At 54.5% G+C, this 26,917-nt stretch overlaps 1 protein-coding gene across 5 annotated transcripts; it reads right to left on the bottom strand.

Moving 5' to 3' along the window:
* Nucleotides 1-1,533: 1,533 nt before the first annotated feature.
* Nucleotides 1,534-26,575, bottom strand: KANK2 (KN motif and ankyrin repeat domains 2). 5 transcript variants are annotated; one of them, XM_032396155.1, is made up of 13 exons: nucleotides 26,469-26,575; nucleotides 24,823-25,172; nucleotides 23,762-23,876; nucleotides 22,104-23,315; nucleotides 11,656-11,823; nucleotides 11,457-11,559; nucleotides 10,211-10,450; nucleotides 9,443-9,530; nucleotides 8,638-8,830; nucleotides 8,089-8,231; nucleotides 5,874-6,074; nucleotides 5,706-5,795; nucleotides 1,534-3,633 (listed from the first exon to the last, which is right to left on the bottom strand). In XM_032396155.1, exons 3-13 carry the CDS (start codon nucleotides 23,796-23,798, stop codon nucleotides 3,580-3,582), a joined length of 2,529 nt encoding a protein of 842 aa, XP_032252046.1. In that variant the 5' UTR covers nucleotides 23,799-23,876; nucleotides 24,823-25,172; nucleotides 26,469-26,575; the 3' UTR covers nucleotides 1,534-3,579. The 5 variants fall into 5 exon arrangements, with proteins under 5 accessions (XP_032252046.1, XP_032252045.1, XP_032252043.1 ...); XM_032396154.1 differs by having other exon boundaries at nucleotides 8,638-8,857; nucleotides 24,823-25,021; nucleotides 26,469-26,574; XM_032396152.1 differs by having other exon boundaries at nucleotides 8,638-8,857; nucleotides 24,823-25,081; nucleotides 26,469-26,574.
* Between the last annotated feature and the right edge of the window lie 342 nt (nucleotides 26,576-26,917).

The following is a 26,917-nucleotide window of genomic DNA, read 5'->3' on the forward strand; positions in this document are numbered from 1 at the left end:
TTGCTTGTGAATGACAATATTTTTTATTTCTGGAAGGCCTCTTGGCTCACAGACCCATTTGGAAAACTGACAGTAGACCTTTAGTTCAGAAATACATAACTTTACATAAATTTCTGGGATTTCCAAAACCCTCTGAAAGCCCCCCACGATCTCATGTTGGAACGGTCCAGAGGAAAAACAGAGGAGGAGAGGTAAAGAGAGCAATCTTCCATCACCCCACCCTTGGGGGAAGTGAGGGGGGACCCAGGGATGGGCAGAGAGGATGCTCCACCTCCTGTCTTGGTGTCGCTGACACGGGGATATTGCTTGCCAAAGGCCATAATGCTATACACTTTTGTACACGATCTGTGCACAATATGTATGCATAGGATACCTCGAGAAAAAGTCAGTGAACCAAAATTCTAAAGATCCAACCTATTAGAAAAAGGTTTGATAGGAGATACCCCAACGTGTTGACAACAGAGGCATTTCAACCAGTTGGGACCATGGCACCTTCCACCGTGCCAAACATTTCTGTATTTTTAGAATTTTGCCTTTTATAGTCACAATGAATTATTTTGTCACAAGGAAAAAAAAAATCAGTTAAGATGTTTTCTGAGGGGTTCACAGCGGGTGTTCATTAAAACTTTCTGCAGGGCACCTGGGTGGTACAGTCGATTGAGCGTCTGACTCTTGGTTTCGGCTCAGGTTCTGATCTTGGGGTCGTGGGGTCGAGCCCCATGTTGGGCTCCATGCTCAGTGGAGTCTGCTCGGGACTCTCCCTCTGTCCCTCCTCCTCGTGCTCTCTCTCAAATAAATAAACCTTAAAAGAAAAAAAAAAAACTTTCTGCAACCATGGCAATGTTCTCTATCTCCACAGTTTGGTTCGGTAGCCACCAGGCACGTGTGGTTATGGAGCACAAATTAATTATAATAATTTACATTTAAATGGAAATAGCCACTTGGGACAGTGCGTGTGTAGGGCAGAGCAGAAGGGAGTTTACTGTATTATTCTTGTCACTTTTCTGTCGCTTTGAACGTTGTTTAAGATAAGTCCATTTTAATTCTAATTTTTTTTTGGAAAGAGAACGTGTGTGTGGGGGGGTGCACAGAGGGAGAGGGTGAGAGAATCCTAAGCAGACTCCCAGCTGGGTGCAGAGCCCGACACAGGACTCCATCCCATGACCCTGAGATCGTGACCTGAGCCGAAAACCGAGCCGGATGCTTCACCGACCGAGCCACGCAGGCGCCCCAAAATCAGTCCATTTTCAAAAAGAGATCAATCTGAGGGGCACCTGGGTGGCTCAGTCGTTAAGTGTCTGCCTTCGGCTCAGGTCCTGATCACAGGGTCCTGGGATCGAGCCCCGCATCGGGCTCCCTGCTCGGCGGGAAGCCTGCTTCTCTCTCTCCCACTCTCCCTGCTTGTGTTCCCTCTCTCGCTGTGTCTCTCTCTGTCAAATAAATAAATTCTTTAAAAAAAAAAAGAGAGAGATCTATTTGAAAGCTTAAAGAGGAGTACAGGGAGACAAAGACCAGACACTGATGCGTGGACGTTATCATAAGATAGCTTTATTAAATTCCTTTACCTTCTACAACACGATTACAAAAAGGAATACTTCATTTAAGTGTAATACTGTCTTTATGGACGTACCGTGGCCGGAAAGTGAAGTTAAAGGTCATGAATACACATGAGAAGAGCACAGGGACAAAGGCGGGACATCCCTGGAGCCTCGCACACCAAGCCCCATGGGCAGGGGAAGGGAAAGCAGGGATAAATACGGACTTATCTGAGGGGGGGGGGGGCGGATTGTCAATGAGCTGCTTCTAGGAGCTTAAAATAAACCTAACTGCTGGCTCTGGGGCCAGACACACAGGCACACAACTCTTGTACCACTTCTCAAAGCTGCCCCAAGTTGTGGCCTTCTGTCAGACATGAGCAGTTGTCCCCGGTCAGCTTTGGTTTTGTTTTCTCTCCGATTTACACACGTGTGCGCACGCACACACACACACACACACACACGCAACCTAGGGTGTCTCCTTTGACCGTCCAAGCTCTTTTGTCTTCGGTACCTCCCTTCAGTCAAAAATCAAAGCAAGCCAGACTCCATCAAGCCAAGAAACCCATTTTTCTAGGAGAGAAGTCAGCGCCTCACTTTACTGAATGAACACGAGCACTCAGGGCCGTGGTTTGGCTTCAACCCTGGCGGCTGAGCTCAGAGAACTGGACGACAGGGGACGGGACACCTATTAGCTGGGGACCTTACTCCCTGTCATAAGGCACTTCTCAAGGCTCTGAACCCATCCTCCATCCCCGGTTTGTTGTTGTTGTTGTTGTTGTTGTTCACAAAAGGAAGGAACTGGAAAGAAAACTATGTTAAGGTTCTGGGGGACAAAACAGGCCATGAAGGAAACTGTGTCTGGCGAGCCCTATTTCCAGCAGGCTCTGTTCCAGGCAGCTCCGGAAGGCCTGTAGGTTGTTAAAAAAAAAAAAAACACACACACACACAGACACACACAAAAAAAACAAACCCAGCTGGCCCTTGTTTGGTTTTCGGCAAAGCCCTGTCTCTTTAAGTTTGCACTGGGAACCCTCGGGGGCAGCCAACTTTTAATTGTGCACACATGGAGTTTTTGGAGCTTGCCCTATGCTTTGCTAGCAAGCGCATAGGCCCTTTCTCCCCGCCCCGCTTTGAGGAGAGAAATTCTGGAGTCTGGGGAGGCTGAGGACGGCCCCGTTACCAGGGTTCTAAACCCAGGGACTCAGCAGCTGCTCTGGGAACTGGATTCATTTCCTGCGTCCCCAGGTCTGAAAGATTTTCTAGGAAAATTAATATTTGCCAGGGCCTCCACGCAGGGAGGGGACGGGTTTCTGGGTGATTTTTCGATGTGAACTGCTCACACATCTCAGCTGCTGGGTCCTGAGCTCCCTTACTTGAAAGCAGAAGGAAGGACTCAGCTTCCTGCCCTGAGTGACAAGGACAGAATCTGTTTTGTGAAGAGACCAGAAGAAAATTCTCCCAAGAGAGGTCTTGCGGGGGGGCAGGGGGGGAGGAGTGGACAAAACACTATTATATAGCAGACAATTAAATGTGGGGTGGGCGAGGCGGGGGGGCGTTAAGCCACTCCAGACGTGACCCGTGCATAATAACATTCAGGATTAAAATGAAAATATGCGATTCCAGTGACTTTCAAAATTGGCAACAAGGAATATGATTCCCCCCCTCCCCCGATAATGACTCAAAAATACAGTATTTTCCCTTTCACCCCGCTCCATCCATAATTGCCAGTTGATTGTTCTCCATGTTCTTCACAAACCCACGCCCCAGCCTCGGCCACTGGCGCCGATTTACGTAAGAATGTAGCTTCAGTCTGCACTGCGGCGGCTTTGAACTGGCCTACCCGGAAAAACCCGCTTTAAGCTGGAGTCTTGCTGCTGTCCGGGGCTCCTCCTGGGAAGCGGAAGAAAAATCCACTTGCCTTTGAGACGTGGGCCTTGGTGAGTCTGCGTGGGGGCTGGCGAGGGAGGGGACAAGGGACGAGGGCCAGCTGGCTCTGGGGCTGGCTGGCCCCAAGCAGAGGTGCCCCTGGCCTCCCTCACAGCTACTCTTCGGCAGAGGATGACGCAGGACTTTCATCATCGGACATCGGGGCAAACTGAAACAAGCAGAATTCTTTTGTTGGGCATCATTTCCAGTGCCTGCCAGGTGCCAACTAGGTTGGCTGGCCTCAGGGCTGAGGTGAGTGAACAACAGAACTTGGTCCCTTGGCCTCAAGGAGGCGATGTTCAGAGAAGCGCAGGGATGCTGAGGAGGATTTTCATCACAGATAAAGGATGGCGGGGGGGGGAATGAAGTGGAGAGCAGGTAGTCAGGGCGGGAGGGGCTTCTGAGCTGAGTGACATTGAGGGATGGCGCTTTCTGGCAGAGGAAGTAACAAGTGCAAAGGCCCTGAGGCAGGAGCAGCGGAGAGGCTGAGCAGACTGAGCAAGGGGCAGAGGAAGAGAGTGCGGGGGGGAGGTGAGGGTGTTCATGCAGGGCTTGGTGGGCTCTGGGGAGGACTTTGGTTTTTTCTCCAAGCAGGGTGACAGCTACAGCGGGCTGTGAGCTGAGGAGGGATATACCCTAACTCACGTGTTCACAGTGACTGACCTCTGCTTGCTGGGGGGGCGGGGGGGGGCAGGTACAGACTGGAGGCGGCAGTGAGGGTGGGAGCCAGGGTGGAGGCAACAGCAGTGGTCTAGGTAGACAATGATGGAGGACTGGGGTCTGTCCCTCAGGAGCCCCTGGGAGCGGGACCACACATCAGACAACAGCTCATCACCTGGTCCTATCACCCCCATCTTTCAGTTGAAGAAACTGAGGCCGAGCTGATCCCCAGGTGATGCCCTGAGCACAACAACTGAGTCCCAGGTGTCCAAACATTCTGGGGAATGAAGCTGGGAAAACCTAGAGCCTCAGTAAGAACCTGGAAGTCACGTGGGCGACGGAGGGCTTATCTCAGTGACCTTCGCTCTCCTGGACTATTTGGGGGGGGGGTCACTGTGGTCAACACCTACCATGCCACCCTCGAGCCAGGCTGCAGACGTGCCTCAGGGAGGCCAGGGCAAGGGCAAGGCAGAGTGAGGAGGAAGGAACGTGAGTTTCCTGACCTAGGTCTGGAGACAGACGGCTCTCGGGGCCTCCCCCATTCCTATCTGTGAGACTTTGGGCCGGGGGTGTAACTATTCTAAGCCTCAGTTTCCCCACCTGAAAAACAGAAAGGATAACAGTACTTTATGCAGCTGAATCAGGCTCTTGTGGAGGGTTCAAGAAATCATGGCTGAGAGGCACCTAGAATACGGTCCCTCAGACTGGAAGAGCTTGTCTCCTCCATCAGACAAGGGTATCGCTTTAGAGACCTATGAGGAGTGCCTCTGTCTCCCCCTTCAGACTGGAACGCCTCTCTCCTCCATCAGGCGCTTATGATACAGCAAGTATCAAAATTATCCTCCTCTTAGGCTTCCGGAGAGTGTTCTGCTAACAGGCATCATTTCTTAAAAACCCTGGTTTCTGTGCTCAAATAAGAGCGATGCCGAGTTAGACGCAGCTTAGGTTTCTTTACGGGGAGACATCTCAAGGCCTTGAATATACACTGACATGCTTCGAGCAGAAGCCAAAGGCCTCACTGTGGCCCACAAGGGCCTGCATGATCTACGGTGTCACCTCCTTGCTCTCATCTCCCTGATGCTCCTCAAACACACCGAGCACGCTCTTGCCTCAGGGCCTTTGCAGGTTCCCTCTGCCTGGACAGCCACACAGCTCACTCCCCCACGTCCGCAGTACCTCCCATCTCTCACTGTCCCCTCCTATCCTGTTTCAGATTTCTTTCCAGTAGTTACTATCACCTGGTCATGGTACACTGATTTGTATATTTTGTATCTGCCTGCTCTGTGGGGGCAGAAACCGTTTCCTCTTTGGTTCCGGGCTGTGGCCCCCAGGGTCTATCATGCAGCAGGTGCTCTGTAAATATTTCTCAAATGAGTGAATGGTAATTAAGAGCCAGCCTTTGGAACCAGACAGGTCCAGGTTCAAATACTATCATGTATTCTCAGCTGTCTGTGCCTCATTTCCTCATGGGGGCACCAGGAAGGTTCAACAAGCATGGGCCCCATATGGCCCCAGCCCTTCCTAACCATCGGCCCCTCGAAGAGTGTCCCCCCCCAACCCCCCGCCAGGGCTGACACTCACCGAGCACTTGATGTTCATGCGAGAGTACAGCATGGACGCGATTTCACTCTGCCCAGCATCCAAGGCCACCATCAAAGCGGTGCTCCCGTCCTGTAAAGCATCCACTGTTAGGACGAGCCCCGGGCGGTGCTCCCGCCCTCCCTGGGGCGCGCCGGGCCGGGGACTCACGCGGTCAGTGAGTGAGATGTCGCAGCTGGGCACGGCCAGCAGGAGGCCCGTGATCTCCTTGTGGCCGTGCTCGCAGGCGCACATGAGAGCTGTGGAGCCGTCGTCATCCTGCTGGTTGACGTCCGCTTCACAGGCCAGCAGAGCTTTGACCACGTCCACCCGCCCGTGGCTGACGGCCAGCATCAGGGCGGTCTGCCCCGCCTGGACAGGGCAAGGAACAGGGTTATGGACTATGCGGGGCCCCAAGGCATGACACCCTTGCTTGGAAACCTTCCGTGGCTCCCAAGTACTGTGATGGTGATGGTAACGGTATCCCCACTCGCTGGCCTTCTAGATCTCAAACAATCCCTCCCACCACCGGGCCTTTGCACCTGCTGGTCCCTCCTCCTCCTCCTGTCTCCTTCTCATCCCTCACGTCTGGACTTAAATGTGTCCTCTTTGGGGAGGTGCGACTTGCCTACCCATTCCCATCCCCAACTAAAGCAGGTTCCTCACTCCCAGGTGTCAATATAGGTGTATAAACTTACTGAGCTAAGATTTGTATACTTTTCCCGTATGTCAGTTGAACCTCAATAAAAATTAAATCAATGTTCATTAGTGGATGAACGGAAAAACAAACTACAGAGTAACACTGAGCCTTAGAAGGGCATGAAGGACTGATGCACCCCACACAGTGGACGGACCTTGGAAATATTATGCTCGCTGGAAGAAGCCAGACACAAAAAAACACATACTATGTGATTCTATTTATGTAAAATATCCAGAATTGGTAAATCCATAGAGATAGAAAACAGACTGGTAGTTGCCAGGAGCAAGTGGAGGGGGAATGGGGAGTGACTGCTAATGGCACAGTGCTTCCTTTTGGGGTGATAAGAATGTTCTAGAAATAGACAGAGGTGATGATTGTACAACATTGTGAATGTACTACATGCCACTGAGTTGTATACTTTAAAAGGAATAATCTGGGGCGCCTGGGTGGCTCAGTTGGTTGAGTGTCTGCCTTCGGCTCAGGTCATGATCTCAGGTCATGAGATCGAGCTCTGCGTCAGGCTCTGGGCTGGGCATGGAGCGTGCTTAAGATTTGCTCCCTAAAAAAAAAAAAAAAATTCTCCTTCTGCAACACCCCGCCCCGCACGTATGTGTGCTCTCTCTTAAAAAAATAGTAATAATTTTTTTAAAAAAGATTATCCTGGGGCGCCTGGGTGGCTCAGTCGTTAAGCGGCTGCCTTCTGCTCAGGTCATGATCTCAGGGTCCTGGGATCGAGCCCCGCATCGGGCTCCCTGCTCAGCAGGAAGCTGCTTCTCCCTCTCCCACTCCCCCTGCTTGTGTTCCCTCTCTCGCCGTCTCTTTCTCTGTCAAATAAATAAATAAAATATTTAAAAAAAAAATATTATCACTTTTATTTATTTTTATTTTTTTTAGAAAAGATTTTATTTATTTATTTGAGAGAAAGAGAGAGAGAGAGAGCGTGCACACAGGCACAGGTAAGGGGCAGGGGGAGAGGGAGAAGCAGGCTCCCCGCTGAGCAGGGAGCCTGACGTGGAGCTCGCTCCCAGGACCCCAAGATCATGACCTGAGCCGACTGAGCCACCCGGGCCCCCCCTAAAAATTTTTTTTAAGTAAACTCAACTCCCAAAAAGGGGCTCAAACTCAGGACCCCAAGAGCAAGAGTCACATGCTCCACCAACTGAGCCAGCCAGGGGCCCCTAAATGGATAATCTTACGTGTATTTCACCTCAGTTAAAATAAGTAAACCATTGAAATTATTTTTAATTAAAGAAGAACTAAATCAATAGAGAAGCCAGTGGGGGGCGGCGCCTGAGTGGCTCAGTCGTTAAGCGTCTGCCTTCTGCTCGGGTCATGATCTCAGGGTCCTGGGATCGAGCCCCGCATCAGGCTCCCTGCTCAGTGAGGAGCCTGCTTCTCCCTCTGCCACTCCCCCTTCTTGTGCTCATTTGCGCTCTCTCTGTCAAGTAAATAAATAGAATCTTTAAAAAAAAATAATGGGGTTCTAAAGCTAGACCATGGGGGTTCAAATCCCACCTCCTCTAATCTGGCCTTGAGGAAATGGGTGCTTCTCTGAGCCTCAGGTCCCTTGTCTGTGGAGTGGGGATCCTCCCCCGGGGGCATGGAATAAGATCACATCTGGGCTTGGTGCACAGCCAGGACTTAGTGGGAAGGGCTGCCTGGGTCCGCAGCACGGACGGCCCGTACCTGGCTAGCTTTGGCATTGACGTTTCCGAGCCGGAAGAGCTGCAGGATGGTCTCGATGTCATCCTGGGTCTTCAGGGTAGCCAGGGCGGTGAGCATGATGGGGCTGTAGCCAGCACGGTTCTGCTTGTCCACCTGACACACACCTTGGGGGGGGGGGACACTGGACCCTCAGACCCCAAAACTGGGGGAGCGCCCATGAGAACCAGGCAGCATCTCCCCCATCAGTGGCCAGATTCCTCCCTTCTCTCAGGCTGAGAGCCCCATTCTGCCCCAGCGTCTCCACCTCCACTATCCTGCCCCATCAGATGAGGGACTTCGGGCCTTGGAGGGGGGCTGGAAGGTGTCCATGCTGTCCCTAAGGCCATGTCTGCCCTTTTCAGTACGCTGGGGCCTCGGGTGGGACGTGTACCTCCCTCACCAGACTGGGAGGCTGGCATGCTCCTCAGGAGACGAAGAAGGCAGCGTCTTCGCCATCGGGCCACCAGACTGGGGGGGGCAGCTGGCCCCCCCACCCGGGGCCCCCGCTCCCCCCCCCCCCCCCCCCCTCACCACTGTCAAGCAGCTGCCGCACCACAGGGAAGTTGGCGTGAGACACAGAGTAGTGCAGAGCCGTGTTGCCGTTGCTGTCGGCGATGTTGACCACGTAGTCCAGCAGGCGCGCCGACATGGCCCGGAAGGTGACCAGGTGGCGCCGCACGAGCTCGGGGTGTGCGTCGCTGCGGCAGGCCAGGCGCAGCCATTCCTGCAGCACCGTCGTGTAGGCCACTTTCTGGCCGCCGTGCGGGAGGGGAGGCCGTGAGGGCAGCAGCAGCCTGCTCCCCAGCGGCCCCCCAGCCCGGACGAAGCCCCAAGTCGGGGAGTGTGGGTAGGGACACCCCCCCCATCCTGAACCAGAGCCTGAAGGAGAAGCATGGGCAGCCCTCCCCCGATGAGCCCCTTGCACTCAACAGCGTGGGCTCCCCGTCCCGGACAAGACAAGGGCTCTAAAGGGACTCCAGGCACCGCAGTCCCAGATGTGCCCCCCGCCCTGCCGAGGAAGGCGTGAGCATCTCCATCCTGGGCCCGTGGTCTTCAAAGGCAAGTACAGACCCCCGGAAAGAGAAATGTGGCAGCAACTTCCCTCAAGCCCCCAAAACAGCAGGAACCAGAGGTCAGGACTGTTGGCAGGTGACCATCCTCGGGGCCCCTCCCACCATCCTGGCCCCTCTCTCCAGGGCCCCTTCCCCCAACGCCCAAGCTCTCGGCTGGGATCCCAGAGTCCCTTCAAAGCCGGCACAGGGAGACACTGTGGATGAGAACCTGGGGTGGGGGTGGAAGAGAAGGAGGGGACCCCAGGCCCAGGGCCCCATCGTACCAGCTCCCGCTCAGTGAGGGCATTGGGGTTGTCCAGGTACTTTTCCAGGGCCAGGCAGGCTGAGATGAGGTCGGGGCTTAGCTCCATCCTGCCAGGGGCAGATAAGGGGGAAGTTTATCTTTTTTTTTTTTTTTTAAAGATTTTATTTATTTGACAGAGAAAGACACAGTGAGAGAGGGAACACAAGCAGGGGGAGTGGAGGAGGGAGAAGCAGGCTTCCCGCTGAGCAGGGAGCCTGATGCAGGGCTCGATCCCAGGACACGGGGATCATGACCTGAGCCGAAGGCAGACGCTTAACGACTGAGCCACCCAGGCGCCCTGGGGGAAGTTTATCTTCAGAGCACTCGCCGCAGCCTCCCGGGTGACCCCAGACATGGGGAGCAGACAGAGCCCAAGAGAAAGTGGACATACAGGCTAAAGTTTATTCCAAGCAGGCAGTGGTGGATAGAAAATTGTTGCCCGAGGGCAGATTTTTCACCAGGGGGGGAAGGTAGGTGTGGCGTATGTCCCAAAGACAGCGGGTGGCTTAAGGACAAACTTTGCTTGTCCCTTAAATTTTAACCCCAACAGCCCAAACTGCCCTCATCAGGCCCTTTATCAAAGCCTGTAGACCTTCGGATGGCCAGAAGGAGAAAGTGCTGGTTCGCCAATTCAGACTAAGGCGTGCACGACTGATGGCAGGTTCCCTCAGAGGGCGTGAATGGTGAGATCTGAGGCAGGGGTCACCCACCTCACCCCGTCTGAGTTCATCCCACACAGAAAACTGACCGGATCTCCTCCTCTGCATTCGCTCCTGACGCGCCCTCCGCCACGGGCGCCTGCTGAGACTCCCGAGATAGCTGGCTCTCCTCCTGGCTACTCTTGGCCACCGCCGTCCCTGAGGGCCTGAGCTGGGGGGCTTCGGCCACACTTGGAACCTTCTCCTTTGGCTCTGGGGCCTCACTCTCCGTGCTCTCGTTGTCTGAAAAGTTCTCTGCTGTGCTAGAGTCCTCAGATGAGGACTCGTACCTGGGAAGGAAGGACGGGCGGAGTGAGGAGACGCAGCAGATGGGACAGGACATGGGCTCTGACCGCTTGACCTCTCTGCGCCTTGATTTCCCCATCTGTTAAATGGGAATAATGGCAGTATCAGCCTCACAGGGCCGCAGGGATGTGCCTTACAGCACCTGGCACACAGTAAGTGCTCAATAAACACTAGCTAGCACTGCGATCGTGCTTGGGGTGGGTGGGGGGAGAAATACTGCTCTCACCCTCTACTCTTCAGTACCTCGTCTCCCTTGGCCCCTTATGCAGGTCTAACTGCGTCAGACCCTCACCCCACTGCAAACAGGTTCCTCTTGTGCTTCTTGCTGCCTCTGGACAAAGTCTAAGCTTTGGGCCTGGCATTCAAAGTCCCCAGACCATCCCTGTCTACCACTCCTACTCCTTATGGCTCTTGCTTCTCACGTGTGTTGCTTCCTCCTCCCACCTCTGAGCCTTTGTCCAGGCTGTGCCCTCCACCGGGAGTGCCCTCCCAACCCCCACTCTTCACTCTGCTGGCTCCTGCTCATCCTGTAGCACACTCGTCCCCTCCTTCAGTGTCTTCCCTGGGGACATCACTGCCTCCCCCGGCACCCTGCACTGCCCGAGTGTCCCCATCCCCCATCACCGCTCCAACCACACTGGGTCTGAACTGCGCGCCAGTGCCCGAGGCCCCACTGGACTGGGAGCTCCATCTGGGTAGGAAGCCGAGCCCAGCACCTTCCGAGGACTAGGAGACCAACGGCACAGCACAGGCTTGGAAGTCTGACCACCGGGGCCGACTCCCAGTCGCCGTGTGAGCTCCAGCAAGGCATCTGGCCCCGGAGTGCCTCAGTGTCCCAACCGTCTACTGCGCCTTGCTTAAAGGAGTGAATCAAAGTAAGGGGCCTAGGCCAGGGTGCATTCTTGGACATGAACAAACCAAGGAACAATCAGGAGGGTAGAAGCTGAGGAAAGGGTGGGAGCGTGGGGAGGGGTGGGGGGCTCCTCTCACCCGCCATTGACCCCCACAAACTGCAGGCTCCTCCGGTGGGCCGCGGGGTCTGCGGACTCCTCTCTGCGCTTTATGATGGACCGCACGCCTGCTGGGGGCTCACCTGGGGGGACAGGTGGTGTCGTAAGAATCTCCCAAAGCCAGACCCTATGCCCAGGCCTCCAGGGCCCCGTCCCCCTCGGCGGCCACCCTCACTCACCTGCACTCCCCGCCTCCTCTGACTTGCATGAGGCTGCTTGCCTGGTGGGCTCCGTGTTAGCAGCCTCACGGGCGCCCATTCCACCCGCGTTCTTCTCAGGCTGTGCCAGATGGGTCACTGCCACTCCTGGGGGTGATGAGGATGACTCTGCCAGAGCCTGTGGGAGCCCTGCAGGGGCAGGAAGAGAGGTGCTCACCGTAACAATGTGGGTCACATACCCCGGGCCAGGCGCTCGGAGGGCTGAGGCTTGTGTTGCTTCATCAAATCTTCCCAGACCATGAGATTCTGATTGTTACAGATAAGGAAACTGAGGCACAGAGGGTTGCCTGAGGTCACCCTCACCCTCTGAGCAGCAGAATATGATTCCAGCAGCCTGCGCTGGCAGCTGATCAGGGACAGAGAAGAAGACACTGTGACTACAATCCTGGCTTGTGACCAACCCCCCCCCCCCAAACACCACACTGAGTGTTATCTGGAAATAAGGTTTGATCACAGCCAAGAGTCCCCATCATGGTAGGGACTCAACTCTCCCATGAACAAGCTGTGTGACCTCAGGTAAGTCACTTAATCTCTCTGTGCCTCACGAGAATGACATCTCCTCCATCATGGCGTTGTTGTGCAGACTGAAGACAGCAACATGGGGGGAAAGGGCTTAGAACAGCGCCTGGACGTCAACAGTGCTCGAGGATCATTTGTTAACTCAAGAGAGCTGGAAGCACTATTTAGATAAGATTTACTAGTATTTTAACAAAAGCAAGGTTGTGTTATGGATATCACAGCTCCCTTCTTCTGAACTTTAAGCAGGTAACACTTTAACAATCAGGAAAAAGAAATAATAAGGGCTATTAAAAAATAAATGTTTTTTAAGATTTTATTGATTTTTTTGAGACAAAGTGAGCAAGAGAGAGCATGGGCAGGGGAAGAGGGAGAGGGAGCAGCAGACTTCCCGCTGAACAGGGAGCCTGATGCGGGACTCAATCCCAGGACCCTGGGATCATGACCTGGGCCGAAGGCAGACATTTATTTTATTTATTTTCTTAAAAGATTTTCTTTATTTTTGACAGAGAGAGAGAGTGTACAAGCAGGGGAAGAAGCAGGCAGAGGGAAAGGCGGAAGCAGGCTCCCCGCCCAGCAGGGAGCCCAATGTGGGGCTCAATCCCAGGACCCTGGGATCATGACCTCAGCTGAAGGCAGACGCTTAACCGTCTGAGCCACCCAGGCGCCCCCCGAAGGCAGACATTTAACTGACTGAGCCACCCTGGGGCCCTGGAAAGTAAAAATTAAAACCCAGGTAAGGGTGCCAGAGTGGCTCGTTCAGTTAAGCGTCTGATTCTTGGTTTCAGCTCAGGTCATGATCTTGGGGTCATGGGATCGAGACTCGGGTCAGGATCTGTGCTCAGTGCAGTCTGCTTGAGATTCTTTCTCTCCCTCTGCCCCTCCCACCTCACTCACATGGACGCACGCGCGTGCACGCTGGCTCTCTCCTTCTCTCTCTCAAATAAATAAATAAAATCCTAAAAAAACAAACAACCCAACCAGGTACATTTTCAGTTTGGGAAAATGAAAGTGTTCTGGAAATGGACGGTGGGGATGGTCACGCAACAATGTGCATGTGCTTAGTGCCCCTGAACTGGACACTTTAAAATGGTTAAGATGGGGCGGGGTGCTTGGCCGGCTCAGTCGGTGGAGCATGTGACTCTTGATCTCAGGGTCATGAGTTAAAGCCCCACGTTAGGCATGGAGCCTACTGAAAAAAATAATAAAATAAAAATAAAATAAAATAAAATGCTTAAGATGGTAAGTCTCATATTATGCATACGTTATCACAATTTGAAAAACCACCCAGGTTGGGCAGAGGACAAAGGTGACTCAGTGGGCACTAGGTCCCAAGGGTGCCCACTGCCCATGTGGGAGTGAGGGCAGCAGGGAGCTCCAGGCCTGGATCACCAGCCTGGGAGCCAGGAACAGAAGTGCCACCGTGAGTGGCTGTCTGCATCTCAGAACCTGCTCAGGTTCCCCCAGGCCACGTGTGGCTTCTGTGTCCCTGCTTCCCCAGGACGTCTCATTTCTACCCCTGGCCACGGGCTCTGCAGACCAATTCCTTTCAATTCCTTTTAACAGTTACAACTTTTTTTTGACAGGCACAGTGACTACTTCCTCAAGTCCACGACCACTCAGAGTTAAGAGCAGAGAGTCACCAGTCAGCACAAGCAAAGCGTGAACACATGAGACACAGCCACAAATGGGTCTGACGGCGCCCAGCCCAGGGTGTGGCCGGGTCTGGCCACTTCCAGGGCCGCAACCCGAGCCCCTGTGGGGAACCAAACACACACTGGGGTTTTTATGTGAGTCTTTTTTTTCAGATTTTTATTTATTTGACAGAGAGAGACACAGCGAGAGAGGGAACACAAGCAGGGGGAGTGGGAGAGGGAGAAGCAGGCTTCCCGCCGAGCAGGGAGCCCAATGTGGGGCTCGATCCCAGGACCCTGGGACCATGACTTGAGCTGAAGGCAGACACCCAACGACTGAGCCACCCAGGCGCTCCTATGTGAATCTCCTGATTTCTTTTTTTAAACTCTGTCAATAAATTCACATCCAACAAACAAAATCACTTCGTGGCCAAGTGGGATGTGTCAGGAGGCAGATGGGCCAGTTCACCGTCTCAGTGATTGGCCCCAAACTCCAGACTCCTAATTTCAATGCCGGGGAGGGTCAAAAAAAATCAGGTGAGACAACATTTTGCACAGTGAAAGCAGCCGGTCACAAAAGGACAAATACTGCAGGATTCCACTTTTGTGAGGTCCTTAGAGGGGTCACATTCACAGAGACAGGAAGTGGATGGTGGGTGCCAGGAGCCGGGGGAGGGAATAGGGAGTCAGTGTTTAACTCAGACAGTTTCAGTTTGGGAAGATGGAAAAGTTCTGGGGATGGATGGTGGGGATGGCTGCACAACAATGTGAATGTGCTTAGGCCACTGGACACTCGAAAATGGGTCACATGCTAAGTTTAACGTTATGTGTATTTTACCACAATTTTTTAAAAGTGGAGGAAAAAAAAAAAAAAGAAATAGAGCAGCCCTATAGCCCATTCTGCCCCAAGGGAAAAGCAGGCCAAATGGGGCAAAATGATACCACAATTTACATGGGGGAACTGAAGTCCACAATCAGCTAAGACAACTTTACGAAAAAGGGCAAAGATGGGGAACCTGGCTGAGGAGAGAGTAAAACATTCCAAACGGCCACAATGGCCCAACAGCAGGCACAGCTGAGGGAAGAAAGGGGCCAAAGGAACAAAGGCGAGAAGGCCAGGCCCAGGCCCCAGCTGAGGAAGCTGGGGTTAAGACCAAGGGGTTTCCACAAATTGGTGGGAAAGTTGGTCTCTGGGGTGTAATGCTGGGAAAAGCAGCTTACTCGCCCCAAGGAAAAAAAAAAAAAGTCAAGCTAGGTCCCTACCTCACACCTTAACACAAAAACTCTGAAGGATCAATGTAGCTACCAGAAGCTACAAAGCTACAGGAAGAAAATGTAACAGAATATCAGGGACCTCAGGAAGGGGAAAGATTCCTTTAGAAAAATTCCTCAAAGATGGGGCGCCTCGGTGGCTCAGTCAGTTAAGTGTCTGACTCTTGATTTTAGCTCGGGTCATGATCTCAGGGTTGTGAGATCAAGCCCAGAATCAGGCTCTGCACTGAGCATGGAGCCTGCTTAAAATTCTCTTTATCCCTCTCCCTATTCCCCACGCTCTCCCTCTCTCTAAAAACAAACAAACGAACCTCAAACCACATATGAAAAATACAAGATGATCTCACTTACATGTAGAATTGGAAAAAAAACAAACTCCTAGATGCAGAGAACAGAGCGGTGGTTTCCAGAGGCAGGGGGTGAGGAAATGGGAGAAGGGGGTCAAAAGGTAGGAATTTCCAGTTATGAGATAAATAAAGCCTGGAGATGTCCTGTCTAGGATGGGGACTATAGCTGATAATGCTGTATTGTACATTTGTAAGTTGCTAAGAGAGTAGACCTTAAACATTCTCATCACAAGAAAATCTGTAACTCTGAGCTGACAAATGTTAACTAAACTTACTGCGGTCATCATTTTGCAATATATACAAATATCATTATTTGTATACCTTGAATGGGTACAATGCTACATGCCAATTATACCTCAAAACCTGAAAAAAATTAAAAATTAACACAAGAAGAAAAGAAAAATACGACGGATTTAACTGTATCTGACATGAAGATTTCTACTTGATTAAAAAAAAAAACAAAAACAGGGGCGCCTGGGTGGCTCAGTTGTTAGGCGTCTGCCTTCAGCTCAGGTCATGATCCCAGGGTCCTGGGATCGAGCCCTGCATCGGGCTCCCTGCTCAGCGGGGAGCCTGCTTCTCCCTCTCCCTCTGCTTCTTCCCCCGCATGTGCTCTCTATCTCTTTGTCTCAAATGAACAAATAAAAATCTTTAAAAAAAATTAAAAATAAAATAAAAATAAAAATAAGCAAAAACAAAAACAACCCTCATAGACAAAGTTAAATGAGGGGCGCCTGGGTGGCTCAGTCGTTAAGTGTCTGCCCTCGGCTCAGGTCATGATCCCAGGGTCATGGGATCGAGCCCCACGTCGGCCTCCCTGCTCAGCTGGAAGCCTGCTTCTCCCCCTCCCCCTGCTTGTGTTCCCTCTCTCACTCTTTGTCAAATAAATAAATAAACTCGTAAAAAAAAAAAAGTTAAATGATAGAAGAATGCACATTATGGGAAGATACTCACAATGCCAAAAATGGCCAAGGGATTATCTTCTAGAACAAGACTCAACAAACTTTTTCTGTAAGGGACCAGACAATAAATATCCTCAGTTATGTGAGCCATAAGGGTCTCAGCGGCAAAAGCAGCCCTGGACAGTATGCAAATTAACGGGCGTGGCCGAGTCATGATAAATTTGAATTTCATATAATTTTACTCATGTCACAAAATGTTGTTCTTCTTTTCATATTGTTTAACCATTTAAAAACATAAAAACCATTCTTAGCTTTCGAGCCTATAAAAACAGGCAGTGGGCTGGATTTGGCCCAAAGGCTGTAGTTTGCCAACCTTGAATCTGGAATATGCCAGAACTTCTCAAAATTGTCCGAGGAAAAATGGACAAAGGCTACGAATAAGTGATTCACAGAAGAATCTTATTAAACATGGACGGTGATGCCCAATCTCACCAAAAAAAATCAAAGAAACGCACATTAAAACTCGGAGATACCACTTTGCACCAGTATCAGATGGGCAAAACATGAGACAAAACTTTGTGCCGGTGGGTATGTGGGGAAATGGGCACCTCGCATCCAAGCGTGGCTGGTGGGAGTGTGGACAGGCAGAGTTTTCCCAGAAAGGATCAGACAAAACGTGGAGGGAAGTGAATTCCCTGTGATTCAGCAACCCCAGGGGAGGTGACACTTGAAGACAGCGCCGTCACTGCTCACGGCCGCCAGGAGCTGGAAGGCACACAACTGCCCACCGACGGGGCACGGAAAAGAAAAGTGTAGCACGCCCCTAGGGCAGAAGGCGACGCAGTCATTATAAGTGACAAGCCCGAGGTACCATCATCAGGATGCAGAGTTCAAAAAGAGTGTACAGAGAGAAAAAAAAAAAAGAAACAGCAAGATTTCTTCTTCGGAAATCACAATACCATTTTAGGAAGTCAAGCATGCACAGAGCATATTTTTCAAGGACACTGAAATGTCTAAATAAGCTTTTGGAAGGTGGATTGCGAGGAATGGTATTACATGGGCTGGGGGGGCGGGGAGAGTGAATGGCATAGGGCAGGGGTTGTCCAACTACGGGCCGTGGGCACGATTTTTGCATTTTTGATGGTTGGAAAAAAACAAAGAAGAATGCTATCTGGGACATGTGAAAATTATATGAAATCGGGGCGCCTGGGTGGCTCAGTCATTAAGCGTCTGCCTTCGGCTCAGGTCATGATCCCAGGGTCCTGGGATGGAGCCCCGCATCGGGCTCCCTGCTCCGTGGGAAGCCTGCTTCTCCCTCTCCCACTCCCCCTGCTCGTGTTCCCTCTCTCGCTGTGTCTCTCTCTGTCAAATAAATAAATAAAATCTTTAAAAAAAAAAAAAGGAAATTATATGAAATTGAATTTCACACAGCCCCACTTGTCCCTTTATATATTGTCCACGCTTACATGCTACACAGGGAGAACCAAGGCACTAAACTCATCAAAATGCATACATTAAATATGCAAAAAATATTTTTACATATTATAATAAAGCTTAAAAAAAAAAAGAACCAAGCTGAACTGAGCCATCGCAACAAAGATGATAACGACCCTCAGCACTGAGGGTGGAAGGTGAAGGTGGAAAAAGAAACAAGTAAAATGAGAGGGCTGGCGTGCACAGACCATCGGAGCTGGTCGCTGTGAGCTGAAGAATTTAGATGAACTAGGTTTGGACGTCCTTCGGGCCAAAAGACTTTTTTTTTTTTTAAGATTTTATTTATTTATTTGACAGAGAGAGACACAGCGAAAGAAGGAACACAAGTAGGGGGAGTGGGAGAGGGAGAAGCAGGCTCCCCTCCAAGCAGGGAACCTGATGCGGGGCTCGATCCCAGAGCCCTGGGATCACGACCTGAGCCGAAGGCAGACGCCCAACGACTGAGCCACCCAGGCGCCCCACCAAAAGACATTTTTAAAAATGTAAACCACTCAGCCACCCAGTGTGGGAAGGGAGTGAGGCCACAGGGGAATAAAGCAAGTTGGCAACAGACGTCATGGACCTCAAAAATGGTCTTCCAGGGGCGCCTGGGTGGCTCAGTTGGTGAAGCATCTGCCTTCGGCTCAGGTCATGATCCCGGGGTCCTGGGATCGAGCCCCACATCGGGCTCCCTGCTGCTCAACGGGGGAGCCTGCTTCTCCCTCTCCCTCTGCCCCTCTCCCCTGCTTGTGCTCTCTCGCTGTCAAATAAATAAATAAAACCTTAAAAAAAAAAATGGTTTTCCAGAAACGTGTCCTGAGAAAACAGAAGACGTGAGGGGTTTCTGCAGGAGGAAGTCCGCGTGGCACGGATGACAGCAGAGACCGACGTGGCTGTTCAGTAAATACGGCATCCCAGGAATTTTTAATGACGAGAAGAAATGCCTCTGGGATCATGTTAAATCCAAGAAACCAAAGACGTAGTTTGAATCCTGCCCTCATGAACAGTGGGCAACCACCCTAGGCCTCCGTTTCCTCATCTGTAAAATGGGGATGAAAACACTGCCCACCGCATCCGCATCCGGGTGGCTTGGGGAGGTGAGTTAAAATATGAAAAGAGCGTCTAAAAATGCCCTGGCCCCTTGGTGAGGCTGCCGAACTGCTTTTCAAAGTCAAGTAACGCAAAACAACGCTTTCCATCAGCATCAGTTCCCTGTTGCCAGGCTTGAAAAATACGTATTATTTTCTGCATTAAAAATTTCGGAAGGAAAGAAGAAGTGCTGACAACAGCTGCGTCTGGGCGGTGGTGGGTTTACTGGGGTTTTGCTTTGTGTTCCAGATTTTTCTGTTACTTCCCAAATTTTCCACAAAGAATATGAATTGCTGTCAGAGGAATATGTTTTGAAAGGGAGCAAAGGACATTTCAAAGCCCTGGAGCCCCCACGGATGTACATGCCCAGCTGCCCCTTCTCCCAGTCATCCCGCTGAGGCGGTGCCTTTGGAAGGTGGGCGGGGGGGGGGGGGGGCTGGTGAGGTGTCCAGGCCTCTGCCTGCCCCACCCACCCTCGTCAGCCCGAGGGGAAGGCTGCTTCTCACCCTCCCTGCCCTTTGGCTGCAGTGAGGGAATTCTAGATGGCAGAGAAGTCCTTCTTGCCGCCGCCTCCTCCAGGGAGTACTCCCAGATCCACCCATCAAGCTGGCTGACCTGAACACATGGTTGGAACGCTTCTCAAGTTCTGTACTATCTAATTTCATTTTTCACAGTGCTTCTCCCCAGTCTACAAGCCCTACAGGACCCACCTCTGATGCCCTGCTACCTCTAGACCTTGCTTCTCCGGCCTCATCCTATTCCAGCTGGTTCCACACCTTGATGTGCTCAAGGCAACTCCTCACTTCAGGACCTTTGTCCCTGCTGTGAACACTCTTCTTCCCACCTCTGTGCCACCTGCCTGCCTCTTCTCTTTCACGTCTTGGTTCAAAGAGCCAACAGCCTGACGCCACACGGAACACTCGATAGAAACTGACGCATTAAACCTCACACTGATCTGGTGACACTGGGCTGTCAGGACCCCCGATTTGCAAATGAGGCACACAGAGGTCAAGTAACTGGCTCAAGGGCACAGAACTAGGAAACAGCGAAATCAGAATTGGAACCCAGACCCACCACCCCATCCAATTGCTGCCTGCCCCATGCCCCCGTTTTATCCGCTTCAAACACGTATTCTCTGAAATGGTACTTCTTCACTTACTATGGGGCTTCACGTGTTTATGGCACGGGCTCTGTCTATCTTGTTCACTGCTGCGTCCCCAGTGCCTAGAAGAGTCTGGCACAGAGCAGACATTCAATAAAAGTATGCTGAAGGAAAAGACACTAAAATGAACTGGCACACTCCAGTTCTGCCCAGGCAGAGCCGAGACTGGGGCTGGCTGCAGCAAGAAGGAATTAAGTGAGACACAAGGAAGAACGCGGGGGGGCAGCAGCCTGCACAGAGTGGGAGCATCACTATGTCTGTGTGTCCCACAGGCAGGCAGCCCCATGGCTGCCCTAGGTGGCATGTCTGGAATGAAGGCTGCCTCTCAGAAATCCCAAGGCTGAGCTGGGCAGGGCCCTTGGCTGGGGGCCAGAGTCAAAGGGCCGGGAGTTTGTGATGGACACAGAACAGAGGAGTGGTGTCTGGAGCTGGCCAGGAACAACACGGAAAAGCAAGAAAACACAGCTGGGTCCCCACCCTCCAGCTTGTGCTCTCGGGTCCCGCCATGGGGCTCTGACATTCGAGACTGGGTTGAGGGCCTGAGCTGCACCTTTGAGCCCTCTGTAGGTTCAGGCTGACCTTGGTCTAGATCCTGGCTCAGCCACCTCCTGGCTGTGACCCAGGGCCAGTACAACTTTTCCCTGAGCCTCAGTTTCCCCAGCTATAAGCAGAATTGGCCTGAAAATTATCAAAAGCAGCACCAAGCAGGGATTGAGGGTTCACTGTGCACATTAATTCACACGAGTCCTAGAGGGGGGGACTATTGCTATGCCATTTATGGATAGGGAAGCTGAGGCTCAGAGACGTGAAGTCCCTCTAGGGCTACATCAAGATGTAGAATTTGAACCCAGGTGGCTTGATTATAAAGCCCCATACTCTTTAGCATTCCACGAGTGAAACCCTTAGCGTAGCACCTGGCACTAGGCTAGCGCTTGATAAAGAACAACTGTCATTAGGGGCGCCTGGGTGGCTCAGTCGTTAAGCGTCTGCCTTCAGCTCAGGTCATGATCCCAGGGTCCTGGGATCGAGCCCCACATCGGGCTCCCTGCTCAGCGGGGAGCCTGCTTCTCCCTCTCCCTCGCTCCCCTTGCTTGTGTTCCTGCTCTCACTATCTCTCTCTGTCAAATAAGTAAATAAAATCTTTAAAAAAAAAAAAAAAGAACAACTATCATTACATGAATCATTCCGACGGCTTCTCCCAGGAGCCCAAGGGTAGCAGTGGTGGGGCAAGTGTCATTTTGCAGATCCCACATCCTCTTTCCTGGCATACAGACTCAGCACTTCTGCCAGGGGGACACCTCTCTGTTCCCTCAAAGGCCACCGGACTTGGGTGGGGCTCCTCTACCCCCAGGATCTGGAGTCGGGCAGTGAGGGACACCGTGATTGGCTCTGTGATGGGTACATGACTGCCACCGGCCAATGAGGGGTACCCCTGGGAGTTTTTTATGGGCACTATTTGGACTGAGAGGCTCCCTTTTCACTGAGATGGAAGGACAGATGCCTGGAGTGGTGGGGCCACTTTCACTCACCTGAGAAAGACAACTCCAAGGCGCACAGAAGTCAGAGATCCTCGATGATATCGGAGCACCTAGATCCAGCTATACCTAAAGTTGTCCCTAAGTTACACGAACAATACGTTTCCTTTTCCTCGCCTAAACTGCTCTGAAGTTGGTTTCTGCCATTTTCTGAATAAATTGGGTGGGTTTTTTGGCCCAACGAACCAACAGTCTTAGGGACCCTCCCTCAAACCCTCAAAAACCTCCTGTTTTCTGGATACTTACAACATACTAGATATGAAAACGCACACTTAATCAGATACCTGATTTTTCTGCATGCCTCCCTACAGCACAGAATCAGTGGTACAACTGTCCCCTTTTTTGCAGGTGAAGAGACGAGAGGCTCTGAGAGCCAGAGTGGTTGGTCTGCTGGAAGGCCAGGGCTGGGGGCTACACCTTGGCATTCAGAGGAACAAAGAGGACCTCTCCACCATCCTCCCCTGTCCCCTATGGCTCACCTGTTGTCCCATCACAGCTTCGTTCCGTGATGCTGATCTTTTTCACCAGGTGGACGTTGCCAGTGGGCGCAGTGGACGCTGGGAACGCTGTCTCTACCACCTCATGGCTGCGGAACACAGCAGGGCTCTCGACCCTTCCAGACGTCGCCAGGGACCGCAGCCCTGTCCCATAGGGCTCCAGACTCTGGGCCCGCTGTGCAGGGGCCCCGGCAGCTGTACTGGCCACCACCTCCACCTCCCGAGGGCCCTCTACCACCCGGACAGTGTCCACGCGGATGGGGCTGTCTGGTGGTGGCCGGGGCCGGGGCGGGGGGTCAGCCTGCCGGGCCTGAGCTGCCTGCAGCTCCCGGAGGGTTTTCTTGAGCTGGGTCTCCAGCACGGCGACCTGAGCGGCAAGGGCTGCTTCCCCGTCGGGCACCCCCAAGTCCCGCTCCCGGACCCAGGTGCCCACGCTCCGGGTCTCGAGAGTCACCGGGTCCTCGGGGGTCTCTGGGAGGTCCAGGCAGAGCTCGCTTCGGCCCCGGGCCCCTGTGGGATGGCCCAGGAATTTCTGGCTCTTGAGCTGTACTGTGAGCTGCCGTTTCTCCTCCTGCAGCACAGAGAGCTTCACCTGGAGCACGGGGATCAGCTTCACCTGCTCCTCCAGCTGCCGCAGCTTCCGCAGGGCACCTGCCATCTGTTCCCGCACGTGGGCCAGGTGCCCGGCGCTGGGAGGCACAGGTGTGGACAGTCCCGAGCCCCGTGGCGTCGGGGGTGGCAGCCCCACGCCCACCAAGGAGCTGGTGGAGCCTGCCGCGCTGGGGGTCAGGGAGCCCAAGCCAGTGGGCGCAGCCGCCTGGTCCTCCAGGCGGCGACGGGCGTCCAGCAGCGTGCGCTCCACGCGCGGGTTGAAGCCGGCTCGGGTCTCCAGGGCACCGTACTGCGGGTAGAAGCCACGGCCACAGTAGGAGTAGGCCGAGTGGCGGCTGTCCCCACTGGCATTAGAGCACAGAGACTCGGTGGATGTCCACCAGGAGCCAGGACCTCGGGGCAGTGAGCCGAGGCGCGGCCGGCGCTGCACGGCGACTCGCCGGAGCGTGTGGCCTTTCTCGATGTCATCCACGTACTTGAGAAAGTCCAGGTCGAGGCGGTAGCCGTAGGGCGTCTCCACGGAGTACGGCGGGTCAGGCTCCCTGGCAGGGAAGGCGGGTGGGGAGGCTGGGCCAGGGGTCCCTGGGGTGTGAAGAAAGACCAGGGCCTCTGAACACTGCTGTCCCCTCCTCAGGGTGAAGACTCACATCCCTGGGAGAGTCAAGGTTTATTTGCCCAAGGGCTGGGAGCCCACTGGGTGCTCAACCGTGACTCCATCTCAAGGCAAGGCCCTGTCCCCCCCTCAGAAACCCTCAGGGCAGGGCTGCGCCTACTCCGTCAACACCCCCAGCATAGGGACCTGTGTCTCTACTCAGACCAGCCCCTTTCCCTGAAAGACTGTCTCCCCCATCAGACCCTCCAGGGCAGAGCCAAGAGGTGCTCATTCAGGCCCTCCGGGCAGGGCTGTATTCTACCCTCAACACCCCCCCCCCCCCACACCTCCTCCTCCCTGGCCTCTACCCCTGAGGCGGGGCCATATCTTTCTCCCAGACCCCAAGGCAGGGCCCCTTCTTCCTGAGACCCCTGACCTGGGAAGGGGGCTGGCACGTGCAGGACTTGGGCCATCCTCTGGTCTGCAGATGCTCCTCAAGAGTCACCTGGGGCCTATGACTCAGATCACCTGCAGCACAGGCCGAGGCGTACCTGGGGAGAGAGGATATTGGAGCCTGGAGTCAGGAGGAGTTCTGCAGGGGGAGGGGATGTGGCCACCCCTCCCCCACAACTGTCCCCCTCCCAACCCCCCCACCTTCCTCGAGTCCGGGACCCTCTCATACGAATACACCCGGCCTGGCTTGTGGAAAGGGGTGGGGGGGAGGGCCCCCGAGGCCTGGAACAAAGAAACCAAACCTCACGGCCCGCCTGCACATCTGTCCAGCCCCTGGACAGGCTCCAGCTGCTCCCACAGCCCCGCCTCCACAAGGCCCTGGGCCGGGGGGCCCCAAGCCCGACAGGCCCCACCCTTCCTGCACCCCTCCTCTCAGCCCAGGCCAGAAGCTGGCTACAGGGACAGATCGGGGCTGAGGTGGGCAGGGGGCTGGGGCACTAAGTGGGGGACAGTCTTCCTGCAAAGATCCGAGCACACGGAGACACAGGCACAAGGAGAGATGGAGCTCAGGGTAGGGGACCCCAAAGCAGAGCGGGGTCAGGCTAGCCAGAGTGGGGGGGGTAGGGAAAGTTGAGGGGAGGCAGCGAGGAGCAAAGCCTTTCCTCTTTATGGAAACAATTTTCTCTAAAAATAAACAGTTTTGCTGCCGGGCTACACGAGAACTTCCTGCCCCCCCAGGATGCGTCCGGCTCAGGGGCGCAGCAGGGATAGATGGCCGGGTGGTGGCCAGGGAAGTCATGGGGGTGGGGGGGGAGGAAGTAAGAGAGGGTGCCTGGAGGCTGCAAAAGGGAGGGACAATCAAAGCCTCTCACTAACCCCTCCTCAGCCCTGGAGGCCAGCCAGGACCCTTTTGTCCCCACCACTCAGCCTGAGCTTGGCCAGTCCTTTCTGCTGTCTGACCTCTAGCCACCCTGCTCCAGAGGCCCCATCCCATCCCACCAAGGAGGACCCTTTCTGGCCTACGGGTGCCAGGGCAGTGGGTACCTGGGAGGATGGGCCAAGCGGGGCACCTGCCGGGCATGAAGGCGAGGCTGGGGCTCCAGGGGCGGCCAAGCTTGTCCTCTTCTCACACCCTGCTCGCCTCTTGCTTAGTCTCTCCACGTCTCTCCGAGTCTCTCCACATCCGTCTGTGTCTCGATCCACTTCTCTCTCCCTCTCTCTCCACGTCTCTGTCTTTCAACGCCTGGAGCACAGTCACCAATTGTATGAAGTTCGGTTTTCCATCTGCTTGGAGGTTCACCCCCTACACACCAGGGAGGTGATCAAAAGTATTTTCTGGAGACCTGAGAGAGACTGGTGGCAGGAAGCAGAATTGGAATAGCCTGTGGGGGCCCCTGGAGGTGAAAAGCGGTGGGGCGAATAATGGTGATAAGTGTAATAATCACCCCAGCCGCTCATTTGATCACAACATTCCCATCAGGCGCACGGTTACTGCCCTGTTTTGGAGACAGAGAAATGTCCAAAGACTTGCCCAGGGTCACGAGAGGAGGAAGGGGCCGGGTGTGGACTTGAACCTAAGCCTGGCAGATTCCCCACTGCCAGGGCCACACCACCCTCACCCCCAACTCCACATCCCTCTGCCCATTTCCCAGACACAGAGACTGAGGTCTGAGAGTGTCCAGTCATCTGACCACCCTCTATGTGCGAGGATGACTCCAGATCTAGAAAGCAGATGGAGGTGGGGAATGTGGTGGCTGAAGCCCCTCTCCCTGTATGGGACCCCTGGGGTACAGAAAAGGAAACACCGGGTAGGAGAGAGATGGAGAAAAAGGGAGGCGAGACGCTCCCAGAGGGGACAGGTAAGGGGGCGCGGGGTCCCGGGCCGGCCCGAATGTCCGGCGGGGTCTCCCTGAAGCCCCCCTGCCAACCAAACCCGGACGTCTCTGGGGTCTCCCCGCCCCAAAGATGGGGGCAAGGGTGACCCCGCCCGTGCAGGGAGGGGGCGGGGCCTGCGGGGTCCCCGGCTAATGGCAAACAGCTGCCGCTCCCCATGCCGGCCCAACCGCCAGGCCGAGGCCCAGCCCGGCCGGACGCCCGGACGCCTTCCCGCCGTCTGGGGCCTGGCTCGGCTCGGCCACGGAGGAGGGCGAGGGGGGGCAGAGCGGGGGTAGAGAGGTAGAGAGGAGGACCGAGGTGGGGGAAAGAGGCAGAGGGAGGGCAATGATGCGGGAAAGGGGCAGGGCGAGAAGTACAGATGGAGGAGGATGGGGCCGGGGAGGGGAGAAGTAGGGACGGGGTCAAAGACGGGGGAGGGAGGGACAGAGACACGGGGAACGAGACACTGAAAGTCCGGAAAGTTTGGACCTAGACGGTGGAGTTGGAGGCAGCGGCTCGTAGAGAACGGCGAGGTCGCGCCCCGGGATTGGGGGTGGGTGGGGTGGGGACCACGCTCGAACCCCGAACCGGACTCGAACCCCGACCCAGCCTCGGGTCCTACTCGCCTCGCGCGCTCCGGCCGCCGCAGTCCCTGCGTCCCGCCGCCCGTGCGTCCTCCGCGCGCCACCGCCCGGCCGCCCGGCCCTCGGCGGTGGCTCCGCCCCCGCCCTGCCCCCTCCGGGCCGGCCCCGCCCCCAGGCGCCCGCCCCCCCCGGGCAGCCGTGGAGGGGGATGCCGGGAGAACGGGATCGCACCTGGACCGCAGGTGTGTGTCTGTGTGTGTGCTCGCGCGCGCGCAAGGGGTCCGGTGTCGTCCTCTCGCCCCTCCTCCCCGAGTCCCCAGAGCACGGTCCCCGCCACCGCCGCAGCTGGGCGCTGCGGGGGGCGGGAGGGGGCGGGGCTGGCCAAGGCCCAGCTCCGGGAGGGCGCGGGCGGCGGCGGCGGCGGCGGGAGGTCACCCCTCCCCCACCCCGCCGGCCGAGGGCTGGAAGCGGCCCAGCACAGGCCTGGTACGGGGTGGCGTGACTGCCGCGGGGTGGGGAGTGGGGCTGGGTCAGTGCGAGGCTGCGCAGGCAATGGCTAAACCGGACCTGGGCTCCAATCCCCACCAAGCCTCTGCCTGGGGCCTCATTTTCCCCACCTGTAAAACGGGGTTAAGAATGCTTCCTACCCCCCTAATGGCATTGAGAAAATTCACTAACTA

Source organism: Phoca vitulina, unplaced genomic scaffold (assembly GCF_004348235.1).
Source record: "Phoca vitulina isolate PV1807 unplaced genomic scaffold, GSC_HSeal_1.0 scaffold89, whole genome shotgun sequence".
In the NCBI taxonomy this organism is placed as follows: Eukaryota; Metazoa; Chordata; class Mammalia; order Carnivora; family Phocidae; genus Phoca; species Phoca vitulina.